Source organism: Maylandia zebra, linkage group LG4 (genome assembly GCF_041146795.1).
Source record: "Maylandia zebra isolate NMK-2024a linkage group LG4, Mzebra_GT3a, whole genome shotgun sequence".
NCBI lineage: Eukaryota > Metazoa > Chordata > Actinopteri > Cichliformes > Cichlidae > Maylandia > Maylandia zebra.
The window spans coordinates 15983063-16010727 of NC_135170.1; the positions used below are offsets into that span (position 1 = coordinate 15983063).

Consider the following 27665-nt stretch of genomic DNA (forward strand, 5'->3'; position numbering starts at 1 on the left):
AGCGGACAGAGCTGAAGTGATACAGTTTATTTTGAACCAGTTGCAGCTACAGTTGTCCTCATCCGACAGGGGTGCGGAGCCTGCTGCGTTCATTTGTTTAGATGTCGTTAAAATACCACAATGACTTTTCCTACAAAAACCCATTACACAGAATAATAAGGTATACAGAAGAACAGTATGTTACAATAGTACAAATGATAAATTATATTATACAGTTATAATGCCAACAGGTTGAGCACGTATCCAATAAAAAAAAAAAAAAAATTAAAAAAAAGGAAAGAAAAAGCAGCCTGCTCCCAGTACTATGAGAAAGGTAAATAGACACGAAAAGAAAAGAATAAAGGAGGCTGTTTATGCATACAAAGACAGACAGCCTGTAAGGTCAGTTAGTCCTCTTGATAAAAGCATAGTGAATACATAATGTAACACAGAGGAGCTCGCTACACACAGGCCACATTTTCACTGCACCATAGTCACGACTGTGAACAACGCTGCCAGGGATTCAAGAAAAAACGTTTTCCGGCTGCAGCGTTCTCAGACTGTTTGAGCGCGACGGCTCGAAGCCTTTGTTCTCTTTTCGACGCTTCTATGAACTTTCCTGCAATTGCTGAGAGTGAAGTTTAAGGTCAGGCCCGCAGTGAAAGACAAGGCCGGTGAGAAGGTGACACATCTTGAGCTAGAATATCATAGTAGTGTTTCCATGAACAAGACTTAGTTAGCAAATTTTATCCTGCAAAACACATCAAGCGTTAAGTCTGTTTTTATCTCGTTCACTTTTTCCTTCTTTTATTTTTGCATATATTTAGTTGAGATTAAAAAAATGTAAAAATGCTTGCTGGTCTGCAGGGGTTGCATCCATTCATTCATTCAGGACCCCCAAACGTAAAAAGCAATCACCACCGCCACCCTCGTGAAAAGCATACGCACACGTACGGTCGGAGCTGCCCCTCCTTTTGTTTTTGCCTGAGAGAAATGAAGGTCTGCTTTAAGTGGATGTCTCCACGGTCCTGCAGAGTAGCTATCATACCAGAGCAGACCACGAGGGGGCGCCAATCCATATCAAAAGAAAAATTAACAAGGAAGGAAAAACAAGCTTTCCACAGTCACATTGGCAGTTATTGAGAAAGATCTGAAGAAACTATTCTGACTTACACAAAAAAGGGTCTGTACACCAGGTGCAATTCATCCATAGCTGAATGTCATCAACCCACCTTTCACAACCAAAATGACGAAAGACAAGACACTCGGCTCGCTGTCAGTAAATGTGCTGATGTTCAGCCAACAGTAACACTTTCTTACACAAAACTCTGAACAAAATGTAAAACAGCTCTGAAATATAAAACATTTTAACAATGGAGTCTCTGATCTCAAGAGCGTCAATAAACAGAAAGAGAAGGGGGGAAATGTCAGTAAGCGGTGACTCTACTGTTCAAAGTAATCAGAGTACGGCATCCTCCGAAATCACAGTCGCTATGACTTTGGTAACAGTTGTGCTTCTAAGAGAAGAGAATTACATAGCCTACCCATAGGGTGACACAAACTAGAGTAACAGGAAAAAAAATAAAATAAAGATGACACATGGCTTAGCTAGGTACACAGCTCCAAAACTCTGATAAGCTTGGCTATGGATTTACACCTAACACAAACAAAAACAAAATAAAGTAACCAACACAAGAAAACAACCGCACGTTTACGTAACATGACTCGCTGTTGTTTGCTGTGGGATTCCCTGTGCTATCAATAGACTGATCCTGGAACAACCCCCTTTGAAAATGTGTGTGTGAGTGAGTGCGTGCGTTCCCACTAGGTAATGTAATCCTGTAGATAGATTAACGCCAGCAAATCCAGTCAGAGGTAAACTCTTCCCACAATGCCAAGTGTCTGTCATATGCTTTAAAATATATATTTTTTTGTTAAAGCAACAATCACTGATATCTGCTGCAAACATGCGGGCACGCGCACACACACACACACACTTAAGGTCGTTGATGCCTAAGTTGCCCCTTGTTTGAGTTCCACTTCAGAAACTAATTCCAAATCAGTTTCCACTTATCAGACTGAGAAATGGGAAAACTTGTTCATGAAAGTACACTTGGAAACTAAATGCATTTCTCCTGCAAACGCGCACATATACACACAGACATACACACACAAACACAACCCTCCTTCCACACGTATCCCTTTGAGCCTTGAAACAAACTTAAATTTAAAAAAAAACAAAAAAAACAAAAACTGTCCCATGATGCCTCACTGCATCCTATTTATATAGCAAAAAAAACAAAAAATACTGATGCCACCACAGTTCATGTCTTTTTCACTACAAACATTTTGGGGGGGCTCAACATGTAGTAGTTAGTATCAGTACACTTGCATGTGAGCAAAAACACAGATATTTAAAAACAAACAAACAAAACATCTCCTCTGAGAAGCTTTCATTGTTATTCCTGTGAACCACTGAGGTCAAAGGTCATCTGGAGGGTCTGAAGAAAGTTCAGAGATTAGAGGAAGTGACCAGATGAGAGTTGTGACCATGAGCCGAGGCACTGTGTTTTTGTGTTTGTGTGTGTGTGTCGACTCGGCTGTTTTAAGCGGCTGGACGTCCTCCCTAAGCTAAGGTGTAGCGGTGAGCCCAACAGTCACAGAAAAAAAAAGAAAAAAAGAAAGAAACAAAAGAAGAAGAAAAAAGCAAACAATTGTGCAAAATTCCTGCTTTGTAACACACACACACACTCGCACACAGAGTATAAACACATCTAACCATCTCTCATCTTTACTCCAGTGAGTGGAAGTTGACTCGCTGGAAAATACACAGTGTAAAAGTACTGAGATGTGCACTCTCTCACACACACACACCAGCTGGCAGGGCTTATAAAAGATTAGCTCTAGTGAAGAGATAAGATCCTGGCATTAGAACAGTCAGACTCTCCTGTCACTCCACTACAGAAGAGGAGAGGAGCGGTCCTAAAGGGAAGAAGTAAGGGAGAAATGATTGAGAAAAGGACAGGGAGGAGAGACTGTGGCCAAGTCCTGCCTCAGTGGAAAAACTGTAAACACTGACGCTACTCTTAAAAGTCTGTGGACTGATGCAAACTCTTTGTGGTCATCAACATTATCATTAGATCAGCATGGAACACAGGACTAGGCAGCTTGTAGGAGAGAAAGAAAGAGAGAAGAAAGGAGTTAGGGAGTGTGGTAAGGTAGGAGAGGGTCCTGCTGGGACTCTGGCTTGGAGTTGGTTATAAATGGATAATTGAGATAAGACGTCTCCTTGTTCGTTTTGAAGCTTCTTGAGGGGCTAAAGTTGAAGAGTAAAAGGAAGGGTTACTCCATGATGTCCCTCTCCCTGTCATCCTCTCACAAAAGGAACGGGTTGGTGGTTCCGGTGTTTTGAGTCCCAGCCTGGGGGGGCATGCTCATCAGGGGCTGGGGCATGGACATGGAGGATGGAATCCCTGCGCTCATCCCCATGCCTCCCACAGCACCCACTCCAGGCATCGAGTGGCCCATGGGGGCCATACCTGTCAGAGGGACCATGGGGACGGGCTGAGGAGGCATGGAGGAAAGGCCTATGGGCTCTGCCATGCTGCCAAAGCCAGAGGGCATCGGGCTGACGCGCATCTGGTTGAGGGTGGGGGGAGCTGGCTGGCTCACTTGGAAGGGGTTGGCCGGGGTTGGAGCAGAGCCACCTAAATAAAGTGAGGGGATAACAAACAAAGGAAGAAAACACATTAGTACAACAGTACATTGTGTTTAGTTGGGCTATGTCAGTTGGACATTATATAAAGTACTCGCTAAAATACTTCAAAGCTAACACTTTCTTCACCCATCCCACTAAGATTGTTAGAAAATAAATAAATAATAATAATAAATATATAAAATATTAGATTTCACATTCTCTTTGCTCTCCCACCTGTTGAAGCCAAGAATGGGTTGACAGCTGGCGCAGGCTGGGCCGGTTTGGTCACCAGAGAGTCTAAATTGACCAGGGCAGCATTGGGACCCAGGAAGGACTCAGGAGTCTTTCTAGTTGGGTTTGTGATGATGGAAGTAGATGCTGAGGTGGGAAGGGGATCAAATATGTCCAGGCTGCTACTGCTGGCCAGGCTGAGTTGGGAGGGGACAGAAGATGCAATGCCCATATCACCTGAAGAACAAAAGTAGAGGTAGTCGTATTTTACAGCTGAACGAGCTGCTTTCAGAATTGGGCAAAGCATTATGGATTTAATGCCTACTCCAGTCGGGCACGGCAAATAATTGAAGGCATCTACGATACCGAAGAGTAGTATTTGAACAAAAAGAATTGATTTACTGTGGTATTCTATTTTGTTTTGTTCTCTAAACTTGCTGTCCATTTGGATTTCTCAGAGTCGCCGACCTACTAGCGGACATGTTTATCAGCACATGAGCAAACCAGATTCAGACTGAGAGTAAAACGAAACTGAGTTGATGCCATAAAATGATCAGAAGACGCTATTATGAGAAGACATCAGAGGCAGACAGCCTGGCTGTTTGTTGTGGCAGCAGTCAGATAGCAGTGGAGACATTCACTGATGCACTCATAAACCCAGCTTACTAGCAACACCACGCGCATGCACACACACAAACACACACAAACGGAAATGTCAAAGATGAAAACTGCTGCCACAAAATAAGAAATGAAGTGTAGCAGATCTTAGAAACAGCCATGGTAAGATGAGATAGGCCTACAATGCCCCATAAATCTTGTAGATTTCAGCTGGAGCTCAAATCCGCTCCGTAGAAGGTCGCTTCACTTTATTCTTTTCCTCACCACCTCTTGGACTGCATTAGTGCTGCGTTAGTGTTGAGCTAGAGCAAAAGTCATCATCCTCCCACACTCAGACTAGAGAATAACACCGTCCAAACTGTTCACTGGAACCTTATCAGACACAGACCTGAATGGAGCTGTGAATAGGATTAGTTTAAATTTAGATGTAAATTCCCAAATCGAGATTTAACAAGAATCAGGTCATATCTGAGAGGGTTTCCCTAAACTGAGTCTGATAATTTATTTAACAATGTACCTTCAAAAGCTGCCCCAGATTACACCACAGTGAAATGGAACCAGACTGGAGCAAAGAGCTGTTTCCCGGCCACAATTTGATACAATTACTGCCAAATCAGCTTAAAAACCTAATTTTAGTGGTTATAATGCTGCCTTTGCTCCAGTCTGGTGATACTGACATATAAACACAAGACATGTGTGTGTCTCTGCCATGCAGAAGCAACGCATCTGCACAGACAGACACTGACAAAAACAAAAAACAACAACAACAACAACAACAACACAGACTCCATGTCATTAGAGAGACAAAGACAGGGTGAGTACCAGTGGGGACAGAGGAGGAAGAGCGCAGGCTATCAAACTCTGAGAAGTCTTCTTTGGATGTACCATTGGATGCGCTCAACAGGTCAAAGCTACCTGAAAGGAGAAAATGCATACACAAATGCAAGAATACAAGACAATACACAAAGTAGACAAAAGTTCACATAAACACAGAGCAAATACATAAAAAGACAAATGGAATACAATATGAGTATGAATGACAATGAATACTTTGTGCTGTGTTGCTCTGTTGTGAGTTTGAGTCTTCAAGTCGACTGAATTTTCATTAAAACCTTGGAAAATTATACAGTACAAAAAAGTATAAACAAGAATCATCCAATTTCAGAGTGCTTTAATTCGGTAACAATCGAAACACATACAGGGATTCGTGAGTTTCACATGATTGCCAGTGGGTAACATAACGACAGCAGTGGATGCACCGACTTGTGTATCTGACGGACAAACAGCAAACCAATCACACGGACACATGCTGTGTGTCAGGAGGTAAACGCACTGCACAGTTGTAAACATTGTAAGCTCTCTATGTGAAACTTAAATTCAGCCATGTATTCTAAAAGTCACCGCAAGATTTTTAAAAAGCTCTTTGAAATCGGATGATTCTTTTTAAAACATTGTGTACTTGCAACTTTAATTTATTAATCACAATGTAAGAAGCAACATGACAGGTCACCTTGGTACTTAGTTGGCAGCAAAGCTGGCTATGTTTAGGGAGAGAGAAGGTTACCTGTGTTGGAGGGTTTGGGGCGGGCTGCTGCAGAACCCCATGGGTCAGAAGCAGGAATGGAGTTGGGCGCCCAGGGATCGCTGCTCTTGATGGGTGGGACAGTAGAAGTGCCCCATGGGTCCACTGAGGTTGCTGGCTTAGGGGCAGATCCTGGAGGGAAGGGGAGACATTCAATGTTCTGTGGGTGAGGGATTAAAGGTATATACAGGTAAAGAGAGGGGAGTGAATTGGTGAAAAGCAGGGTTAATTTAATGCGCTGAGCCCCCCTGGGCCTCACTTAATACATCAGTCCAGCCTCGAGTTGAGGAAGGAAAACCAACAAGCACCTTATCCTTGAAAAATTATTTATGTTACCGAATTACATCACAGAATCCAGAATGAACGGTCAACCAAACACACGACAGATAAGGGATAAAAACGCAGTAAGCTCCCTCATTTCTGGGCTGCCGCTCTTTCAACAGTCCTCAAATTTTATCATTAGGTACATTTCACAGAGTACAGAGAGCAAACAGTGCGAGGGATCATGTGATTTCATTTAGGACTCCAAAGAATCTGTGTTATAATTATCTAAAAATCTCACATATGTGATTTCGTCTGTGATTATGCTGCAACAGAAACTATCATGCCCTTCCTTAATCAAACATTTAAACAAATTTTCTGTAAACCCGAGACTAACAAATACTGAAATAAACTGAGTAATTACTGCATAGTTCATTTCAGTTCAATCTATCCACATAGACACTCCCTCTCACACGCCAACCTCATCATGACAGAGGACTATTACATATCTGACTCCCCGAGCCTGCTTTTCTCCCAGCATCATGATCCCTTCCTTCACAATGTCTTCCGCTAACTCTCACCCTCCCCAACCCTCAGTGCAGTAATGCTGCTGAGCCAGTGGAGCAGCATTCCTGTGTAACAAAGAGTCACAGTCCTGCAAGCGGCAGGTGGAGAGCAGAAATCTTTCACACACATGCAAACTTTTCAGTGATAGTATGTAGTAGAGCAGGGCGATATGGTCAAAAATATATATCACGATATATATTTGGAAAATTTGCGATAACGATATAATTTCTGCGAGACAAAATACAACTCCACAACTTTACTAGCGCAAAAAAAACCTGATCCATTCATTTTACTTAAACAAGCAGCTGTTTTTATGTGCATTAAAGCTATATAAACATTTAACAGTGCAAATGCAAATTCCTTGCTGAAAGTTTAACCAAAAGGTATTTCCAGTAGAAATGGGCTGACATATCCTGAGCATAACCATGTATAATATCCACTGAAGTTAAAAAGAGGTGCTTTGCAACATGAAACCACAGTGTGCCAAATAAAAAAGTCAAATACGTATTTCTCGGACCATAAGGTGCACGGGATTATAAGGCACATTAAGTGAAACAAAGCAGTCAGATAAATCAAACTTTATTCAACTCATTCTTCTTGCTTCTTCCACTTCTGTACCTTTGATTCATTAATGCTGTATTCTATCACAGCTGCTCTATTCCCTTGTTGTTGCAGTATATTATTGACTAACCTCGTATTGTGGATGGATTGTCTCAATTGTTCTCCTGACTGAAGTTTGGTCTGTTTACAGCATCCTGCCATGCGATTGCATTTGTCTCTAACCATGAGGAACCTTCACGTTAACTTTTATCGAGTGGAAAAGTGTTAGTGTTCGTCCTCGAGCTTCACTGTTTATGTTGTGCTAACATAGCTGTGTCGCTAGCGATCACGTAGCACATCATTATAAACCAGCTAGCCCAACTTCAGTAACCCTACAAACGTCACTGCTGTTTAGTTTTCTGTCTTCATTTATGTTGGAAGTGATAGCAGAGCTGTACGTTTGAATTTTTTCAGAAATCTCTCAGTCAGAACATGCTATATCATGTTTAGGTAACTAGCGAAACTAGCGAGCTAACTTCCGCTAACTTCCTGCTAACTTCTAACTCCGAATTCTGTTTTCATGGATGCCTGGATGTTAAACTTCATAGTTACACCTGGTAAAGCAGCAATGATGATCATTTCATTAAAGGTGAAAGAATTTAGACAGTTTTAAACTCTCAGTGACGTTTGTTTGACTTCGGGACTTTAAAGGACGGAGTTTAGGACCCAGATTACTTCCAGATTTACAAGCACCTTAGTCGACAAATACAGCGGCCCCACTTGCATGTTCTACAAAAAAAAAGTGCTTTGTTGTGTATCTGACGGACAAACACCAAACCAGTTAAGCTGCACCATTTTTACAAAACAATTCTGGCTCATCCTTTTCACTCAATCTACTTTCCCCATTCACATTCTCCGTTACCGTGCATTCTCCGTGCTTTTTCGGCACTGCGCATGCGCGTTTTACCCATATTCTACCGTGATGTCATTTTCTTATCGTTGCCTAGCTTTGTACCGGTATTACCTTGAACAGTATAATACGGCCCAGCCCTAGTATGTAGATCTCACATGATGTAACAACTTTCAAGAAAGCAAGAGTGTGTGTATGTATATACCATAAGGCTGCCATGGGTCAGCTGATGCAGCAGCAGCTCCGGCCCCAGCTCCCGTGCCCCAGGGGTCAGCACTGGCACCAGGCTCGGGGACATCCATTAGATCCATCAAAGTGGACTGTGGCTACAAAGAGAGACCCATGGGTTAGAAAATAACAAAACGACAGGAGACCAGATAAAAGGAAAATTAAGCATGGAGACAAAAGAGGAAATATACAAAGGGGGTGATTGAAGATATACACGGAATATATGAAATGGAAAAAAGTAGGAAAGACAATCCGTTGGCCATTATCCTGCACATGAATACTGTTCAAACATAGAGGGTAGTTATGTCATTACGCATTGAGAACAACATGAGTCATTGTCGTGCAACCGTACGTCTTCAACTCTTTATCTCTCCGTGGCCTCAAACTGCAGCCGGGCACTTATTCAGGCAGAATAATGACAAATAAACTCGGCAGTCTGCTGCCAGTTAGCGGCTTCATTACGGCTACTGAAGGGAGCAGACAGGGTGAGGCAGAAAAAGGAGATGGGGAGAGACAAGACTATTTCAGGAGCGTGTTTGCGATAATGGAATAACTGAGTCACCGCAACCACTACGCTTATGTGCTTTTTACCTCTTTTTTCTTCTTGGCAACTTTTGCAGAGCCTGGGCCTTCTTTCTTACTCTCCTCTAAGGCCATTTGTAGTCTCAGGTCATCTCCTCGGCGTATGCGCTCCTCCTGCACACACACAGAAAGACCAACCCATGTGTAACTTATCTCATTCTTCTCAACATGGCATTTTTCAAAGTGATGTTCAATTAAAGATGTGTTTTTGTACTACTAATCTTATTTTTACTGCAAAATAGGCTCATTTATTGTATGTTTACTGAAAACTAGCGCTGTGCAATACTGAAAATATTGACATCAAGCTAATGCAAAGTAAATACAGGGCCAATAATGCCAATTGTGGACTTAGAAGGGTAGCTTACATACAAAGCTCATGACTCTGAAGACATTTTAATGACCACTAAATCACTGTGATTTTTTTCCTATATAAATAATTAGTTAACACAACAAAACACTCCTTTCAGCTGTTTTTGAATATGGGCTTTTTGAAGACCTGGAATATAAGTGTGCCTTTCTCTAAGGTTGTTTTCACACCTGCTGCGTTTAGTCAGCTTTAATCAAACTCTGGTTCATTTTCCCCTTTGGCCCCCAATCTGAACCAACTACCAGAAGTATATCGCAATTCTGAGCTAAACAACTTGCCACTGCCACGTATGCTTTGTTCTTTAGGATGTGGCACGGTACTAGAGGTCTGCAAATGTCTTTATGGGCTAGAAACTTTACGTTAAATTAACGTAGTTTCTCCATATTCTCCAGAACACACCACCTTTATTTTTTTATTTTTCTTCCTTCCGCTTATTGGCCGGACACATCAGGCCAAAAGGTGAATTGAACATTCTCATGTTGTTGGCAGTGATGCACAAACCATGGGGCAAAAGCTGATACGGAGAAAACAAACTATTGGTGTGAGAATGCCATGAAGCACTTTTAAACAACACAAGTCAACTCAATGTCCTATAGTTGACATGACCGTTAACACATAAGGTTTCAGACATTTTTGATAGTGGAAGTTTAAGGTATTTTTCCCCTCCTTTTCATTAAAAAAACAAAAACAAAAACACAAACAAACAAACAAACTTTAATGATAGAAACTGATACTGACACCAATGCTGCTATCCAGTTTCCTTTGGGATTATTAAAGTATTCTGACATATATTCGATATTCAAATCAATCTGCCCACCTCGACTTGAAACAGCCATGTCTGGCATGTTAGCATACGCATGTGCGACAAAGTGTGCATACCTGCTCTGCAGCCTCTCTGCTCATGGCCAAGGCAAGTTGCAGTTGCAGTTCTTCCTCTCCGCTGGTCTGAGGTCTGGCCTGTTCCAGTTCTGAACCGGCGTTAGGAGACGTAGCTAAGCAGCAAATTCAGAATGTATGTTAATGTTACTGCCACAGGGCAAGACGTCACAGTTCATTATGCACTAACTGGTACTGTCAGAGATTTACAGTTAACAAACAGTCAGGTGAGTAAACAACACTGAGACACTTGAGATTGATAACGTGCGGCACGGGTGAAACTCAGAGAGTCACCCCGTACTGCAGCATTCGTTTATTTTTATAGGTTACATCGTCAATATGCAAATATAATCACATTTCCTGTTATGCAGGTCCTGATGCTGTCTGTGTGTAAGCTGTGTGTGTGTGTGTGTCACAAAGTATGTGTGTTGCAAGTCAACTTCTGCGGATATGTATTTCTGTACTAGTCTCTTGCGATAAATGTCAGTGTCACAGGGTCAGCTTCCTGTTTCTACAGAAAACTGTGTCTGGTGAAATATGTGTAACATAACATTTGAAGCATAATCGAATAAAACAATAAAAACTCCCTAACAGGTACTTTAAGACAACTTCTGTCACAACAGATGCAATCACACAATATCCAGTAGTAATGCAAGACACATTTAGCATTTTATTAGCCTGCACAGAAAGCACAGTGTGTGTGTGTGTGTGTGTGTGTGTGTGTGTGATCATAGGTCTTCACTGCAAGCCCGTGGGAGACGATAGGTCCGTTCAGCTTATTGGATTAAGTCGGGCCATGTGGCAGCACAAAACACGCAGACATCGCACGTGGCAAACAAACAAACATACACGCCAGCTGGCTTGAACATGATAAGAAAGAGCGTAGAGAGACACTCACTATGGCGGCTTCAACTGAACTGAAAGTGTGACTGTGTCTCAGTGTGGAAACAAACTCATTTCCATGGGAAGCAGAGGCCATCATCATATTTGTCTTTTCTTGCCATGTCATTCTTTTGACTTTATTACTCCGTGAATGTTGTGGGTGTGCAAAGAACATATGTATAATGACCTGGATTTTCTACTTAACGTGTGCTTTTCTATGTGATGATAGTTCTACACACACACACACACACACACTTTTCTTTTAACCTGTTACTTGTTTTGTTTACTAAAAAAAAAGAAGGACTGATCAAATTTTCCCTTTGGGGTACTTTTGTTTTTCGTTCGTTCGCCTCTCTCCTTCACACAAACACGTCAGCCATTTTTTTTTTTTCTACTGCCAATTTGGCTACAAATATGCACACTTATTTTTTCATGATCATAATCATGCGTCATTTCTTTTTAAATATACGTCGAACCCTGAGCAGCTGTAGAATCCCAAGGCCAAAAAACCCAAGTAACACAAATATGACGTGCGGAAAGACTAAATGTTAGTTTCACTCTTTGATGCGACTAACTTTGAAACTTCACTTTGACTAACATCCTCCTACCCTGAAAAGACATTTTTGAAAATACATATCACATCAGCAAGTTATCTGTAAACGTACACAGACAATTTGCCCGATCAAATGTTTCCATCATAAGAAGATGGTAGAAATGGTACAAAAAAGACATTTCCCTTAAAATGAAGAGGCCCAGTCTTCTTTGAAATGGTTAAAGAAACCTGATAGCCAGTAACACAAAAACAGCTCATATGTAGCCCGTGCTCTGCAGAAACAAAAGCCTCATTTATCTATTACATAGAAGATCATCATTAACAAAAGTGTCTAAAAAGCTTCACCACTGTCAACTCTGGATGCTTCAAGAAATAATCCGATGAATGGTCGCAAAAGTCAAATCGTTTCATTCAAGAGAGTACCAAAAGTCAAGCATGTGTTTTATTTGAGTGAAACTCTAAAACCATGCAATAAATGACCACAAGAGCAGATACTGTCACATAACAATAAACTGCACAACTACATTTCTTTCCACTGCTTACTGTACCTTTACCGTTTTAGGTTAGTCAAAAACCGAAAACAAGTTTTTGTTTAGCCAAAAAACAGTCAAAAGTCTTCAGTTAAAGTCTGCAGACTCAGAGAAATGTGCATATTCAAAATCCCATGCAAGTACAAAAAGTGTTGTAAACAACGACAGCAACAACCACACCTGTGCAGGTTTTCTAGGTATTGGCTTCAGATAGGGCTGCCACGATTCGTCGACTAGTCACGATTACGGCAACTATCGAAATCGCCGACAACTAATTCAATAGTCGACGCGTCGTTTGAAGCTTTGTGAGATTCTGAAAGATGCAGGAATAAATAGTAGGATTTAAGAGTGTAATAACGGACTGAAACAGAAGATGGCAGCACTACATCTACAAGGATGCCAGATGCTGTTAAACACAGAAGAAGAAGAAGAAGCAGTCTCCAGTATCGTAGCTGTGTCCAAATTCAGGGGCTGCATTTGTAGGCCGATTACATTACAGCGACGCGACGAAGGCTGTCCAAACTCGAAGACTTCTCCAAATGCAGCCGACAAATGCGTCCTTAATTTCCCCAGATTTGAAGGATGGGTCGGGTGTGTCCTTCGTGACCCAACCTATCCCAGAATTCATAGCGTGGCTCAGCCAATTCCAGTTTCCAACGATGGCGGCAGCTACTTAGTTTTAATATTACTCTTTTTGGGTCACAAAATAAAGTTTTCGGATATTTTCAGGCGAGAATGTAGCTGTGTAAACATCAAATATCTGGTTGATTTATCAAGACATCACATATTTACAAAAGTGCTCCAACATTTTCGGAGATGAGCTGGCCCGGAGGTCAAGGTTCAACTCCCGGCACATCGTTTTCAAACCCCCCGCGGTCTTTCGCTACTCAGGTTTAACATGATATATAAGTCACTTAGATAACTTAAAAATGTTATTATTTGGCTTTTTCAGCGTTTTATTTGTTCCTGAGTAAATCGGTTTGGCTGAGATTAAAGTTATAGTTTTCACACAGCCGAATAAACGTCAAGCAGACAACTGATTAAACAGAAGTGTGAGATGGTCGAGAGTTTACTCCAGTGTCCTGTTATATTTTAGATAGCAAGGAGCAGACGGCTGAGTTTATTAAACTCCACCGAGACAATCTCAATTTCATTAAAAGTTTAATAAACTGTGATCTTGTCTTTATTTTTAGTTAGCACATACCTTAAACACTTCAAGCTGTAAGCTGATAGTTATATAAAAGCAGATGCATGCTAGTGGAATAAGCTGTATGTTTTACGTCCAATGGATGCATGATCTGATTAGTCGACTAATCGCAAAAACAATCGGTGACTAGTCGACTATCAAAATAATCGTTTGTGGCAGCGCTAGCTCCATATTTCTGATGTTCTTCCTTTCCTTGCTCCTCATCAAACCCGTGTCTCTGCTGCTCCGACTCCAGACTATGCATTTCCTGAGAAAGTACCTGAGGTAAAAGGTGTTTGTTTAGCTGGAACAGTGAGCTATGGCTTCAACCTCATCTATGCCTGCCTTGAACAGCTGTACTAAAGCTAAAACAGACACAGTGGAACCATACAAACACAATTATGTCTGACAAATCAGAGGGGGGAAAAAAAAAAAAAGCTTTGGCTCTTGAAGAACACGTGCTGACTCCCTAGTAAATTTACCATTATGTCATAAACACACACATGCTATGCAGTGATCTAGCAGAAGAAAAATACTTTTTTCTTGTTAGATTTAAAAAGACCACTGAGCCTGAAGACATACTGAGCTGCCACAAAACAGAAAGGCAAATAAACAAAAACTGAAAGCCAACTAAAACACACCAGTTCCTTACCCACCACTGTGGGAATGAACCATATATGGATAATCGAGTCTTCTGGCATATGTTACAGAGAAATCTCTGCCTGGTTTCAGAAAACATTTCAACATCCTTAGTTTTCAATCTTTAAAGAGCTGATAAGACGCTAGTTAAATAATTTCTTATCTTGGCATCTCCACTTTGGTTCATGCTGTCTTTAATGATATTCCAATTCCACAAAAGCTAAGGCATCCAACTACATTAAGGCTGCATGAGCACCATGCAATTCCAGCTATGAAGAGAAGGAGGCTGGGTTTTTGTGCTGAAATGGGCTGATGACCACTTGTGTCATCTTGCGTGGATTTATGTGGTGCTAATTGCACACGAGAGTTTTTTTCTATGTGTGAGAACCATGAGCAGCCACCATTCTTGCAGACACAGTCTCTTGTCTTTGTACATCAGGGGGTTTTTTTTGTTGTTAAATGTACTTAACATTTGGAGGTGTTTTTGTATGCATCCACATTGCACACTGCACATGTGGATGATGCTGTGTGTTAGTCAAATGCATACTGGTTGCAATGTGTACTGGCATCCAGCATGTTTTTAAACACACTGTTGAACTCGTATGCTAGAACTACACTCTTCTCTGTAGCTGGCTGATGGACCAGCAACAACACAGAGTAGCCCACAAACCAGTTGTGCCACTTATTTCTGATATCAACCCCATCTGACAACAGATGCTCTATGCAGCTGCCTACGCGCTACCTTCACTTAACCATAATTTGACCCATTAGACTGCTTCTGTGACCTAGATAAGTGGCAGAAGAGACAAGGTTTCAAACCTTGTCTCTTCTGTATGTGGCACATGAGTATGTGACACTATAAAACTATTTCTATAAAACCTGCCAAATATTTTTTTTTGTTTTAATTACTGGACAGTAATTACTAGATGTTTTAGATTAGATATTTTCCGATTATTTTTATGTATTTTACTTGTTAAAATGCTGAAATAAAAAGGCACCATTATCCAAATGTATAAGAATCAACCACAGAAGATAAAAGATAAAATGTAGAGATTTTTAGGCCCAGGGTGAGGTTAATTTTGGTAACTGGGGGCCGGCTTTACACCTACAGTCTCACACGGCCATTTATTCACACCCTGTCTGGATAACAATACTCAGAAAGTTTGTCTGGAATCCCAAAAATCTCCCCTAGCAACTCCCACAGCCTAACGCCTATTGGCCAGATCCTCCATCAGTTTCTGCACTGATGACTCAGCTGCTGTAGCTTCCGCCTCTGAGCCTCGCACTCAAACACAATGTACACACAGGAATGTGGGCCATAAATGAGAGCTTGGTGTACACTCCATAAGGATGCTAGACAAGTCTGGGCAGCCTGAAACCAAATGCATGGCAACAAACCCACATCCATAGGCGTACACGCACACACACAGACACAAAGTCATCCTGCTGTGTACAAAGAACTGGGTGGGAGGTTAGAGTGTGAAAGGAAAAGAGTTCCGTTTAGAAACTCCAGCAAAATCACCTAAAGATGTCACTGAGTATGAACAACCCTGTACTGTATTTACTCTACATCATGGAATGAAAGGGATATTATTTCATGCTTTGACAAGAGGTCTGAAATATTATAAAACTGACCCTTAGTGGTTTCCGTGCACTCTGCTACATTGTCACTGTCATGCGTCTCTAGAGAAACGAGTGCATCACTATAAAGGGAAGCAGATTCCTTTGCCATGTGGATAAAAGATGATTGGGGGGTCTTCTTCTTCTTCCTCTTCTGTGTGTGTGTGTGTGTGTGTGTGTGTGAAAGAGAGAATTAAGGAATGCAGGAGCGCTAGCCAGAGATAGGACAGGGGGAGGGGCAGATTTCAGGATGTAGGCCAAAGTTACACCAACTGTGATACAGTAACCATAATCGAGTGCACTGCATGATTTTTTTTTTTTTTTGCTTAAACATATGGCGTGACACCTTTCTATGTGTTAAGCCGACTGGTAATTATAATCCAGTACTCACAACCATGGTAGGAAGCAGGTGATCCCTCTGATCTGCCATACTCTTCACTGTAGGAAGTGGAGAGGTTGGGTTGAGATGAGCCTCGGCCAAATCCCATATGACTGCTCCCTGTGGACACCTGGGCCATACGCTCTTTGGTCTTCAAAGCCTGAGACCTAGCAGGACAAAAGGGATAATATATGATTAATATCTGTGATCAATCATCTTGACTTAAGCTAAGAAACTCTAGTTTTAGGTCTAACAGAACGAATAAGAATGAGATACTAGGGTGACACGACGATGGAGCCATGAAACCAAACAAAGCGAGAACATCTAATAGCAGAATTACCCCGAGAATCAGGGTTTCAAGTGGTTTCAATCCTAAAGTGCCAAAATGATTATTTTAGATTAAACATGCTGTCAAACAAATCCCCACAGACCAATTAAGATAATACTGGAAACACTACAGTTGCAACCAAAACATTTTCTCTGTTCTGTGTACAGTTCGAGACTGTGTGTGTGTGTGTGTGTGTGTGTGTGTGTGTGTGTGTGTGTGTGTGTGTGTGTGTGTGTGTGTGTGTGTGTGTGTGTGTTAAAAAGGCAGGTGTCAAAACTGCAAGTCTTGGAGTGATCACATATTTCTAAATACGCCACCGAGTTGAAGTGGAGGAAGGGGGGAAAAATAAATAAAATAAAAATCACTGAAAGAACAAAGTCGTGCCAGACTGTTAAGACAGGAAATGTATTAAATCTGTAGCCAGCAACATTCTTTGCACACATTACAAGTGATAAAGATAAGAAGTGTTACAGAGTTATTTCCAAGGATTAACTGTTTTAGTAAGAAGGCATGGATCTCTTAAACTACACATAAGAATCTCTCGCGTAATACAGATGTTTTGATCTAGTCACGTAGACTAAGACAGCCTTTTGAACTTTGTTGCTTCCTCTGTATTAAAGGTCGTGGTTGGTTTGACCTCTCTAAGATTTGATGCCTGTGCTGCAAGCAGAAGAGCAGAAGTGCAGAAAGGACGGCAATGCACTCTGCTGCAAGAAAATAATAATAATAAAAAAAGAAAAAGGTCTCACCTCTCTCCTTTGAGGCGGTCTTCGTCTTTGAGTAGGACCACTAGCTGCTTGCTCTTCTCCCTGACGTTGATGCCCTGGTCCTTGCCATCTCTGTCGATGTACTGGAAGTCCTTCAGAGTCTGGATGGCGAAGATGTTTTCTTTGCACTGCAGCGCTACTCTCTCTGAGCCCGTCTTGATCAGGTAGTCAAGCAAGGTGAGCGCCTTGTAGACGTGGCGCCAGTTCTTGCCGTGGTCGTTGAGTCGTTTCCAGATCATGTTCATGATCTCGCTGAAGGCCACCACGTTGTAAGTGAGGTCGGCGATGTCCGACATGAGTGAAGACGACGGCCCCCAGGGGTCGTTGGACGTGGCCTCTCTGACTTTCTTCTCCGCTTCGGAGTAGTTGTTAACCATGTTCTTCATCTGCCGGCGGATGGTGCTTGGCATGGTGGCGGTTAAGATGGGACAGACAAGAAATCAAACGTACACTCTCACACAAGGAGAGCAGCTGGGACACCAACAATATTTGGGTTACACACACCCAGAAGTTACAAACGTGCCCTTCAGGTGAAGCTTGTGTTGTTTGCCCGCGTTTCTGTGTCCTTTGTCACGGCGGTGTTTTGTTAATGTTTTCCTGTAACAAAGCGGTTTGTGGATGTACGCGGTTGTTTATGAGGCTCCTCCAGGCCAGTGCAGTGTTCCCGAGTCCTCCAACACAGCGTCTGTTAAAACCATTTCCACACCCACAGTGCCGGCTGAACACATGACCATGCCATCACCTAGACCAAGACGACAAATAACAGGTTAGTTTACAGAACAATATGAAAAACAAATATAGGCAAGGGCCAGAAACCCAAAAAAAACCAAAAAAAAAAAACAAGCACACTCTACAATACTTGCAATCACTCAGAGTATCTTAAACATAACATCAGCTTAATATGCATCTTCTTTAATAAGTTTCACACCCCTAAAGTAATGTCACATGCCAGCAATAACAACTCAAAACCTCAATAGCCCAAGAAAAACCTACGCGTTGCTATATTTCAGATTTCTGAACAGCTGAAGTCACACGCTAATCTGAATGTCTTTCATGAAGTTCCACAGCTAAACAGTAAGCTCACATCGATGTGTAATCACAAGAGCAGCTGTAAGCGCTTTTTGAAACTAGACAAACATGTTTCATACTTTCACACTTAGATAAGCAATTTCCATGCATGCCCCCTCTATATCATACAAAGTCACGGTGCTGTGAACAAGAATTGTTTCCACTTTTATAATTTCACTTAAGTTTACAGTAACTTTGACACGATGGCAAATTACTAGGACGGATGGTGAAGATTTTTGTTAAACTAAACAAATCTGTGTGGTCACACCATTCCCCAGCACTTCCAAGACTGCTTCAGGTGCATATTCTTTGTGTGAACTTGGAGGACAATGTGAAGACAATTACAATGAAACAACATGCCATATAAAGAGGTCTGCAATAATCTAACATTTTAATCTTGAGCACCAGGTTATGGAGTACAAATAAGTCCTTAAAATATTGTTCAGGGATTTTTAAAAAAAACCTGATATGGTGTAAATATAACACAGAGAGCAACGTGTATGTATAATATTGCTCTAAGATCATAGAAGTTATCAATGTAATTCACCAGCAGTAACTTGACCACAATCTTTGCAAAGATTTAAATTAACAGTATTGGCAATCACTGAAATGGTTAATCCATCAGTGTGCACAAGCTCTTTAATAAAATTTTTATTTTTAATGCTAAAATATAAAATTATTGTTTTTGATTTTACTGTTTTTCAAAAGCAGAAAAAAATATTGAAGCATATTATTATTTTTTGATTAGGATGCCAAATTACAGCTGAGCAGAAAAAGCAGTAATTTCTGAGTTCTCAGAAAAGTCCAGGGTGTCGGCTTAAATTCTGGGTATAAAAACTTAATTTCAGTAACATTTCGTTTGTGACATTTTTTAAAACATTTTTTTAAACAACAGGTGGTCTAATAAGCACTGTATATATAAAATAAGAGCTTTGCTTTTTTAATTCCCCAATATATTCAACCACAATTCTCTAACAAGTCTGAGAATGAGACGCCTTTATCTTCACAGCATTAACAGTAAGAATGAGTTTCCACCCTCTGGTGGGTGGCAGGGGAGATAATCCATTTCCAGTCAGATGAATACCACAGAAGTGACTGATGACGCCTCAGTACTTGTTTCTAAAAGATCAGCAAAGCAGCCACTAATCACTTCCTGCCAGACACAGAGACAAGTATGGATAGTGGGCGGAGACTCACAGCGGCGTAACGTACACACCCAAGTGCCATGTGAAAAACTCTTGACCGTGAAAACTCGCTTAAGTATGCAACACCTAAGGCTTACATAACACGTTTAAATCTGCTGCTGGTGCTGGAAAAGAACAGCAAGCCCCCATTAACAGAGTTGTGCTTGGACTGCAAATGCAGTTATTACTGTTATCAGTAATAAACTGCAGTTTGGGATGTCGGTGCCCATTGTTTTGCCTGCCTCGATGCCTTCCAGGCAAACCTATGATGACTTATCCTTTTCATTGATCAGAGCTCAATGCCAGGCGTGCACAGACAAGCCCAACAAAGTTCTTTCATACACATAAGTACAAGTCTGTGTGGACTTTATTAAGCACAAGAACGCGTTTTTTTTCAATGTATGTAGAAGTTAAATACAGACAACTTGTGCATGCATTTGTTTCAGGGAGCTTCCTGTCTAGCAATGTCATGGAAAGACAGCTGGAGGGGACGGGGGTGAAGAAACAAGGATAAGAAAACAACTTGGCACATCCCATAAATTCACTTAACGCCAATGAAACGTGATTCCTGTAGAGCATCACACACACACACACACACACACACACACACACACACACACACTCTCTCTCTGAACGTTCCCTCGTCACCCTCCTCCTCACCCTGCATCCGCATGAATACTGCTCAGACCTAATGACACATCTGCTGCTATAATCACCTATTCACCCGTAGCAGACAGGAGGAAGAGAGGAGAGTCTGTCTTGTCCATCCCACCCTCCTGCAACCCCCATTCACATCCCGGAACAAACCCCCCACCCCACCCCTGACACACAAGAGCCAGTAGATATCCCCAGCCTGCCTTCACTCAGTCCTTCTGTGCTTAGTTCACGCCAATCCCAAAAGAAGACTGCACACAAGACTTGTGTTTGTGTGCGTGTCTAAAGAAATATGTGTTCATGCTGACAGTGCAGGTTATAAGTATGTCAAAAATCAGTAAGCATGTCATCATCCCGTCAAACCGCCAGCACACAATGCGGGGTAGCAGTTTAAGCGTGAAATAATTGAGTCCAGGGTGTGCTTTTTAACGGCACCAGATGAACTCGAACACATCTGTCGCCACCCATTCAGTCTCTTCCTTCTTTTCTTTCTGGCCTGTCTGTATCTGACTCACACACATTAAAGATGAGCTGTTAGTCCACCCTGTTCTCTATTTCAACACAAAGCCATTTATAATATATTTAAATATGTGGTGTTTTAATATCGCCTGGTTTTTCATGCAACAATTGTCTAATCCTTGGCGATTTTCGCTTTTGGAAGACAAAGTAATAAATGAAGTAAATAAGTAAAAAATACCCAGCGATCATTCCTTAGAATGCGACAGAAGGCAAAGGCGAAAGAGTGCTTGTGCCCTGCAGCCAAACAACAGACCAAATATGCATTTATTATGGCCATAGAGTTGGACTAATTTTGAAGGAGGAAGAGGAACAGAAATAACCCATTAAATACAGGCTGAGAAAAACACTAACCGCACTACCATCATAGTCAAATGGGACAAAGTGCCATTTACTGTTACATGCAAAGGTCAAAAGCAGAAAAAACAAAAAACAAATGAGGCCTTACTGTGGAAAACACTTTTTTACAAATCCAAATAAGATACCAGTGAACTGATGGACTAATATACACAGAACAGTTGTGATAAATTTCCCCCAAAAAATAAATAAATAAATATGTGTATCGCCTGACAGGAATAACGATTGGTCTCAACAGCATGAACTAGCAGCAGTGATGTAGTAGCGCATTATGAGATATTCCCTTTTTGAATTGCAAATCATGTCACAGATACCTACAACTTTCTATGAATTCCATCAACAGTATTTAATAATAATACTGTAATGCCGCTTACTTATAAAACCTTCCGGCTTTGACCAACTGTAAACAAATCACCTGCACGCAATGAGTGTTCATCTTAAATAAAATGAAATTATTTGTCATGTATTTAACAATCTGTATCGCCAAACTACGAATATCTAAAGATACAGACGGGGAAAGAAACGTGTGACTGAGACATTAATGTCTGTGCACCAGAGGTCCATCATTACAAAAGCTTTAATCTTGGCTTGGCAGGAAGTGCTCAGAAGTTGTTGCTGTGCCGGCAGTGCAGGAATGTGCAATATGTCGTTTCAGTATCAACACCATCAGCATGAAGTAAGACACATTAGGCTGAACAGAACTACAACTTTCTTTCTCTTTGAGACCAAAGAAGAAGAAAAAAAAAAGACCACACCTTTCTGACTTTTCTGTGAATAAACTGAAAGTTTGAGATTTACCCACAACTAACGAGTCCTGTATATATTAGTTTGTCACTTGTTAGTGCACACAGCACACGCAAAGGACCAAAGAGTTACATCAATTCATTCATTTAGAACAGGCAGTCAGGGAAACTCCATAAGACAGGAGTTCTTTTACACTCCAGTTTGTGGTGCAGGTCTCCCAAAACCAGGTGACACTAGTAGCAGAAACATCCTAGCATGCCTTGCTTTATGAATGGGTCCATCTTCTCCCCGGTGCACCAGTGTGCCCGCTCTCAACGGAAAGATTGCAACCCAGAGTGGGTGCGTCTCTTAAGCTCCTTCCTCCCCCATTTAGGCAGACGATGAGTAATGGCCAAACACTACCCTTCAATTCCCACTGGGGTACCCATATCACAGCCACTCATGCCACATGTCACAGCAACTTAAGGCAATTCCACTAGATGCACCACAGCACATTTCAGGAGCAGTTCTTTGGTCCACTAATGTAGCGAGACGATGGAAGTTAAACAATGGGTGGTGGACGAGGCAGGCAGGAAGTCAGTCATGGGTACGGCAAAGAGAGCAATTGGGCAATTTTTAAAATCATCCTACACTGTGTGCACACAAATTACTCCCGGTGCAGGATGAAGCAGAGGAGAACAGAACAAAATCATGGAGGAGATACAACATTATAGACCCAAGCCCAATCTGTTCCTGAGGTTAGAGTTCAGCTATAGCTTTCAACAAGCTTCTGTGCACTGCTATTATCGCTAGAGAGAAATCTACCCCGGACAAGGAAATAACCAAATAAGGGAACAATAATGATGTCCCCTTCATTACGGTTAGTTCACATCAAACGCAATGAGAAGTTCTGCCTCATGTTGCTTGCATGAGGAAACCCATAAATGTTAACTCCTGACCGGCAATAGGATATAGATGTGTATAGCTGACAGTTGGAATCAAGTTACAGAAATATAATTTCCTAACTTACCATTAAGTCCTACATTTTCACTCACTTTTCTCCACGCGTTCTACCCCCCATTTCTCTACATAAAGGTGACATAGAAGCAAAGAGGCCCTGTAGCCCTCAAACAGCATCAATACACCCGTCCTTCATTTCTGATTCTCACTTTCACCTGAAGAAGAATCCACAACCTACAGGGCAATCCCGCTTGATGCAAACTTAACTTTTCAGCTTCATTCACATCACCCAGGGGCTTCACATCACCAGATTTCACAGAATCTGAATGTCATTGTGCATCAAGAGAGAACCCACTAAGGCATCTTCTCAAACCACATGTATAGGATTTAACTGTAAGAGGGTAAAAAATTAACCCTTGTTTTACAAAATCACCCCAATCATTAGATCAAAGAATGATTCATGTTTTTCAGCCAAACATGTTCATATTGCCTGCCGAAGATGAATGGGTTTTTCATGTCCTAGAAAATATCTGAATGAATATATCCCAAAGAAACACGTAGAACACTTGACTTAAGTGAGTCACCTTAGATCATAACAAGTCCAACTTATCTTGTGTGTGTTTTGGCAAAAGCTAGGTAAACTGTGATTAGCATTAAGGGCTCAGAATCAGCGCATTGAGAACAGGTCCACCTTGTCACACAGAATGAGTAAAGCTGATCTCGAGATAGTAGGCTTGCACAACCGGGCGCCTGTGTGTGAATGTGACAAGACTATGTTTGTCTGTTCAGAATGACATTGTGTATAATAGGCTGTGTAATGGCATCCAGCCAGTTCCTTAACCATCCCTTTACATATGGTACAACCAAGAGCAACATTCATAAGTAATTAATCTTCATCTTCTCCTAGACACAAGGATTAAGCTCCCAAAAGCCAAACTCGCGTCAAATAAGCACTAACACTTGTTCAAACAGTACTAAAGTGGGTTTAAGTGAGCTATTACAACCGTGCACTCTGAGACAGTGAGACAGGAGGAGAGGCCACCATCTGATCGACGCATCACCCCACCTTTTGTCCTATGTTGCTAGCCGAGAGAAACAAAGCCAGCCAAGACAGGGACGGGAGGAGGACCGTGATGATGCATCTGTCACCCCCGTAACTGACTGACCACCCTGACAATAAAGGAAGCGCTGCCCCTCTTCTCAGGCCACATCAATACGGGTTCAGTGCGACTATGAAAAGAGAGGTTTTACTCAAACATCTTTGACTATGTTGAAAATAGAAAAGAAAACCTTGCCAGTATTAATGATCTAAAAACCAAACACTTTAGTCGCTGCTTGTCGGAAACCAGGCGAGTAAACGGACAGCGCCCACGTCGTAACGAGTCTCCCTAAAAATATCAATAAGTACGTTAAGTTTTGGACTGCTGAGTCACTGTAGTATGCTCTCGTCTAGCCCTCGTCTCTATAACAGCATGTGTGTTTCGGTAGAGAAAATAAAAATAATTTAAGTGGCTCTTTTTTTCTTTTTTTAAAATCACGGCGCCTCCTTGAACTGACGTGATTGATAGTTAGCACATAAGCTAAAGTAGCTTTAGCTAACATTCGTTTGGTGCTAGTAAACTACCTTAATGTTATTTATAATCCGTTCAGTCAAAAAATCCAGGTGATAGAGGTGAAATAAGTATGTGTATAAAATAGTGCGAGCTTACTCTAACATAGAATAGCAACCACACTTGCTACTAAGGGGTTTGCCGCTAACTACAGCTAGTTGAGTGCAAACTTGCGGCAAGTTCTAGTGCTTAGCATTGATTGAGTTAGCGGTGACTACACATTTCAGCTCACTGGAAAAGTACATAACCCGGAAAAGTTTGCTGTAGCTTAAAAATACACTGCAGCAATCACTTTTTCCACTTACAGATATTTGCACCCGAGATACCAACCACCGCCTAGCGTCAATTTACAAGACGATTTCAAATCCTGGCTTTCAGAAAAGTTGAATCAAAGCTAGCAGAGCTTGTGTTAGAACAGCCAGTTCACACACCATCCCCTCCAGCACCCTACTAACAACACAACTGTTGATCACTCACCATCTAGATGTAACACAATTTACTATTTACCGGTTTTATGACCACTTCTATACTGTAACGCACAATCGTTCGCGTTAGCTTCATAAAGTACTTTCTATGTTAGGACAATCAACTAGCATGTAAAGCTAGTTAGCGATCCTTCAAGCTAGCATCCAAGACGGGAGCTCAGTGGAGACATCACCATAGCAAACTGGATTACAGGACACCCCAGAAAAACAAAACAACGCGACTGTGTTGAAAACCGAAGGTAACTTACCAGAATTTTTGAGAGGGATACTTTAGGTACTCGTGTCACTCCAAGTGGAAGTCAAACCAATAAAAAACGTAGCTAATTCCAAAAAGAGAAGGGGGAAACCGAGACAGGAGTACTTATTTGGGCGTTCAAGGAGCTTGTTGCGCCTCCGCCTAGCTATATGCTGCTAGTGCTAAGCCAGCTAAAGCCAGGACTACACGTATCTCCTCCTCCTACAGAACATGGCGGGCAGAGCAGGAGGTGGGGTGTAGGGGTTGGGGGTTGGCCGGGAAGGGTGTGACCAAGTGGGCTTGACTTGGCAGGGATAGAGACAGACCCTTCATCCCTCGTGAAAACCCTCGAGGGGGAAAAGGCGCGCCCCTGAGCAAGTGACTGTAAAGTGATAATTAGAATTTCCAAGTTTTCACATGAACGATTTACAACATCGTGGACATGCGTGACTATAAGAATGGTTATATTAAAGTGCTGGACTACTTTTTTTTCTTCTTCTTTTTGTGGAATAGCTTTTTTGTTTTAGTAACCGAACAGTCCTCTCTGGTAAATCTAGTTTTGAGGAGCCATTTTCCAATTTCGTCAAAGAAAGTTAGCAGCCAAAAGGAAATAAACGGAGTATGCACAAGTACGTGCATGTCATGATTTGTCACTGCCAGGGATTGTCCGCTGCAGGTGTGTCATTACAAAGCGCAAACTTTGTAGGACCGCATTCCATCGCTCTAATTTTTTCCACCCCACAGTCTCTGCGCAACCGCTTTTTCTTTCACAGGTATTTAAATAGAGGGAGGGGGACAACACGTCACACGTCCCAGACACGTGGCACAACACGCTTTATCTTTTTTTCAAACCGAGATCTATGAATAGACGCAGATGCCTTAGTAAAAAAGTGCGCAGTGAGCTATTAATAGAAATGTAGGTTGTAGACGCAAAGTGTGTAAGTTAAAAATAGAAAGGGATCAAAATGTCACGAATCTGCAACGCTGACAACAGCCAAACGTCAGTATGACCGATGTGATGTCCTTTGGCTGTTTTTACTGCTGTGCCATACTGCAAATTTTGTTATGATCGATACCAAATAAATACAGGGCCAGCATTCCCGATACCAATATCGGTATTTTTAACTTATAAGGACAGCTTATGTAGGGGAGAGCGGTGTGTCATGACATTTAAAATTATCATCAATTTGCAAATTCTGAATACATTTTAATGACCACCAAATTACTGTGATGTTTTTCTTTTACTTTCTCAAAAAAAGCACATCTTTTAGCTTTTTGTAACTGGGTTTTTTGGGGACCTAGAATGTAAATGCACCTGTCTTTAAAGCAGTTTGTGTGAACTTCGGTTATTAAATGTGCTTTAGGCAATAAATAAAATAGATGTGACAGTCAACACAAAAAGTTTAAGACATTTTTTCATAGTACGTCTGAGATTATTTTTCAGTTCTTAAATATAAGAACTGATATAAGAATATATAAATATATATATATAAATATAAGAACCGTCTGCAGTACGGGGGCCCCACAGGGAACGGTTCTGGCTCCGTTCCTCTTCACCATCTACACTGCAGACTTCTCCCACAATTCCACCCAGTGCTTCCTGCAGAAGTTCTCTGATGACTCTGCAATAGTCGGCCTCATCACTGATGGGGACGACAAGGAGTACAGAGGTCTGACCCAAGACTTTGTGGACTGGTGCCAGCTGAACTACCTCCAGATCAACGCCAGTAAAACCAAGGAACTGGTGGTAGACTTCCGCAGGCACAAGCATTCTCCACTGCAACCACTGAACATCCAAGGTATGGACATTGAGGCTGTGGACAGCTACAGGTACCTTGGTGTTCATCTGAACAATAGACTGGACTGGACTCATAACTCAGACGCCCTCTACAGGAAAGGGCAGAGCAGGATGTACCTGCTGCGGAGACTCAGGTCGTTTGGAGTGGAGGGCCCACTCCTGAAGAAATTCTATGACTCTGTTGTGGCTTCTGCTATCTTTTATGGCGTGGTCTGCTGGGGCGGCAGCATCTCTGCTGGGGACAGGAAGAGACTGAACAGGGTGATCCGAAGGGCCAGCTCTGTTCTAGGATGCCCTCTGGACCCAGTGGAGGTGGTGAGTGACAGGAGAACGGCGGCTAAGCTGTCATCCCTGATGGACAACATCTCCCACCCCATGCAGCAGACTGTGACAGCACTGAGCAGCTCCTTCAGTGGGAGACTGCGGCACCCACGGTGTGGGACGGAGAGATTTCGCAGGTCTTTCCTCCCCACTGCTGTCAGACTCCATAATAAAGACTTTAACTGATCAAGCACACACATCCATACATATGCAATAATACTAAGTGCAATAATCCTTTCTGTCATCGTTGTATTTTTACTCAGTTGTATATAGTATTTGTATTTGTATTCTATTTTTATCTTATTGTATATTTATTTTATTTTATTCTACTGTATATAGTATTTTATTTTATTTTATTCTATTCTGTACAGTTGTGTACTGTATTTATTCTTATTGTATTCTAATTTTTGCCTCATAACTTTTGCACTGTCC

General features: G+C 41.7%; 1 protein-coding gene across 2 annotated transcripts; it reads right to left on the reverse strand.

The window, feature by feature from the left end:
- Positions 1-12: 12 nt before the first annotated feature.
- Positions 13-25345, reverse strand: epn2 (epsin 2). 2 transcript variants are annotated; one of them, XM_004560698.4, is made up of 10 exons: positions 25128-25345; positions 17305-18064; positions 16240-16394; positions 10442-10554; positions 9205-9309; positions 8591-8711; positions 6090-6239; positions 5348-5440; positions 3911-4144; positions 13-3686 (listed from the first exon to the last, which is right to left on the reverse strand). In XM_004560698.4, exons 2-10 carry the CDS (start codon positions 17730-17732, stop codon positions 3355-3357), a joined length of 1731 nt encoding a protein of 576 aa, XP_004560755.1. In that variant the 5' UTR covers positions 17733-18064; positions 25128-25345; the 3' UTR covers positions 13-3354. The 2 variants fall into 2 exon arrangements, with proteins under 2 accessions (XP_004560755.1, XP_012777168.1); XM_012921714.4 differs by lacking the exon at positions 5348-5440 and having other exon boundaries at positions 25128-25344.
- Between the last annotated feature and the right edge of the window lie 2320 nt (positions 25346-27665).

Bases quoted from the DNA above. Each gene is read 5' to 3' on its own strand.
- epn2 (XM_004560698.4), bottom strand. From the start codon at position 17,732: ATGCCAAGCACCATCCGCCGGCAGATGAAGAACATGGTTAACAACTAC. The intron at 10,555-16,239 runs GTGAGTACTGGA...TTTGCTGCTTAG, and splicing joins ACCTGCTTCCTACCATGGTT to CTACGTCTCCTAACGCCGGT. The intron at 9,310-10,441 runs GTATGCACACTT...GTGTGTGTGCAG, and splicing joins GCAGAGAGGCTGCAGAGCAG to GAGGAGCGCATACGCCGAGG.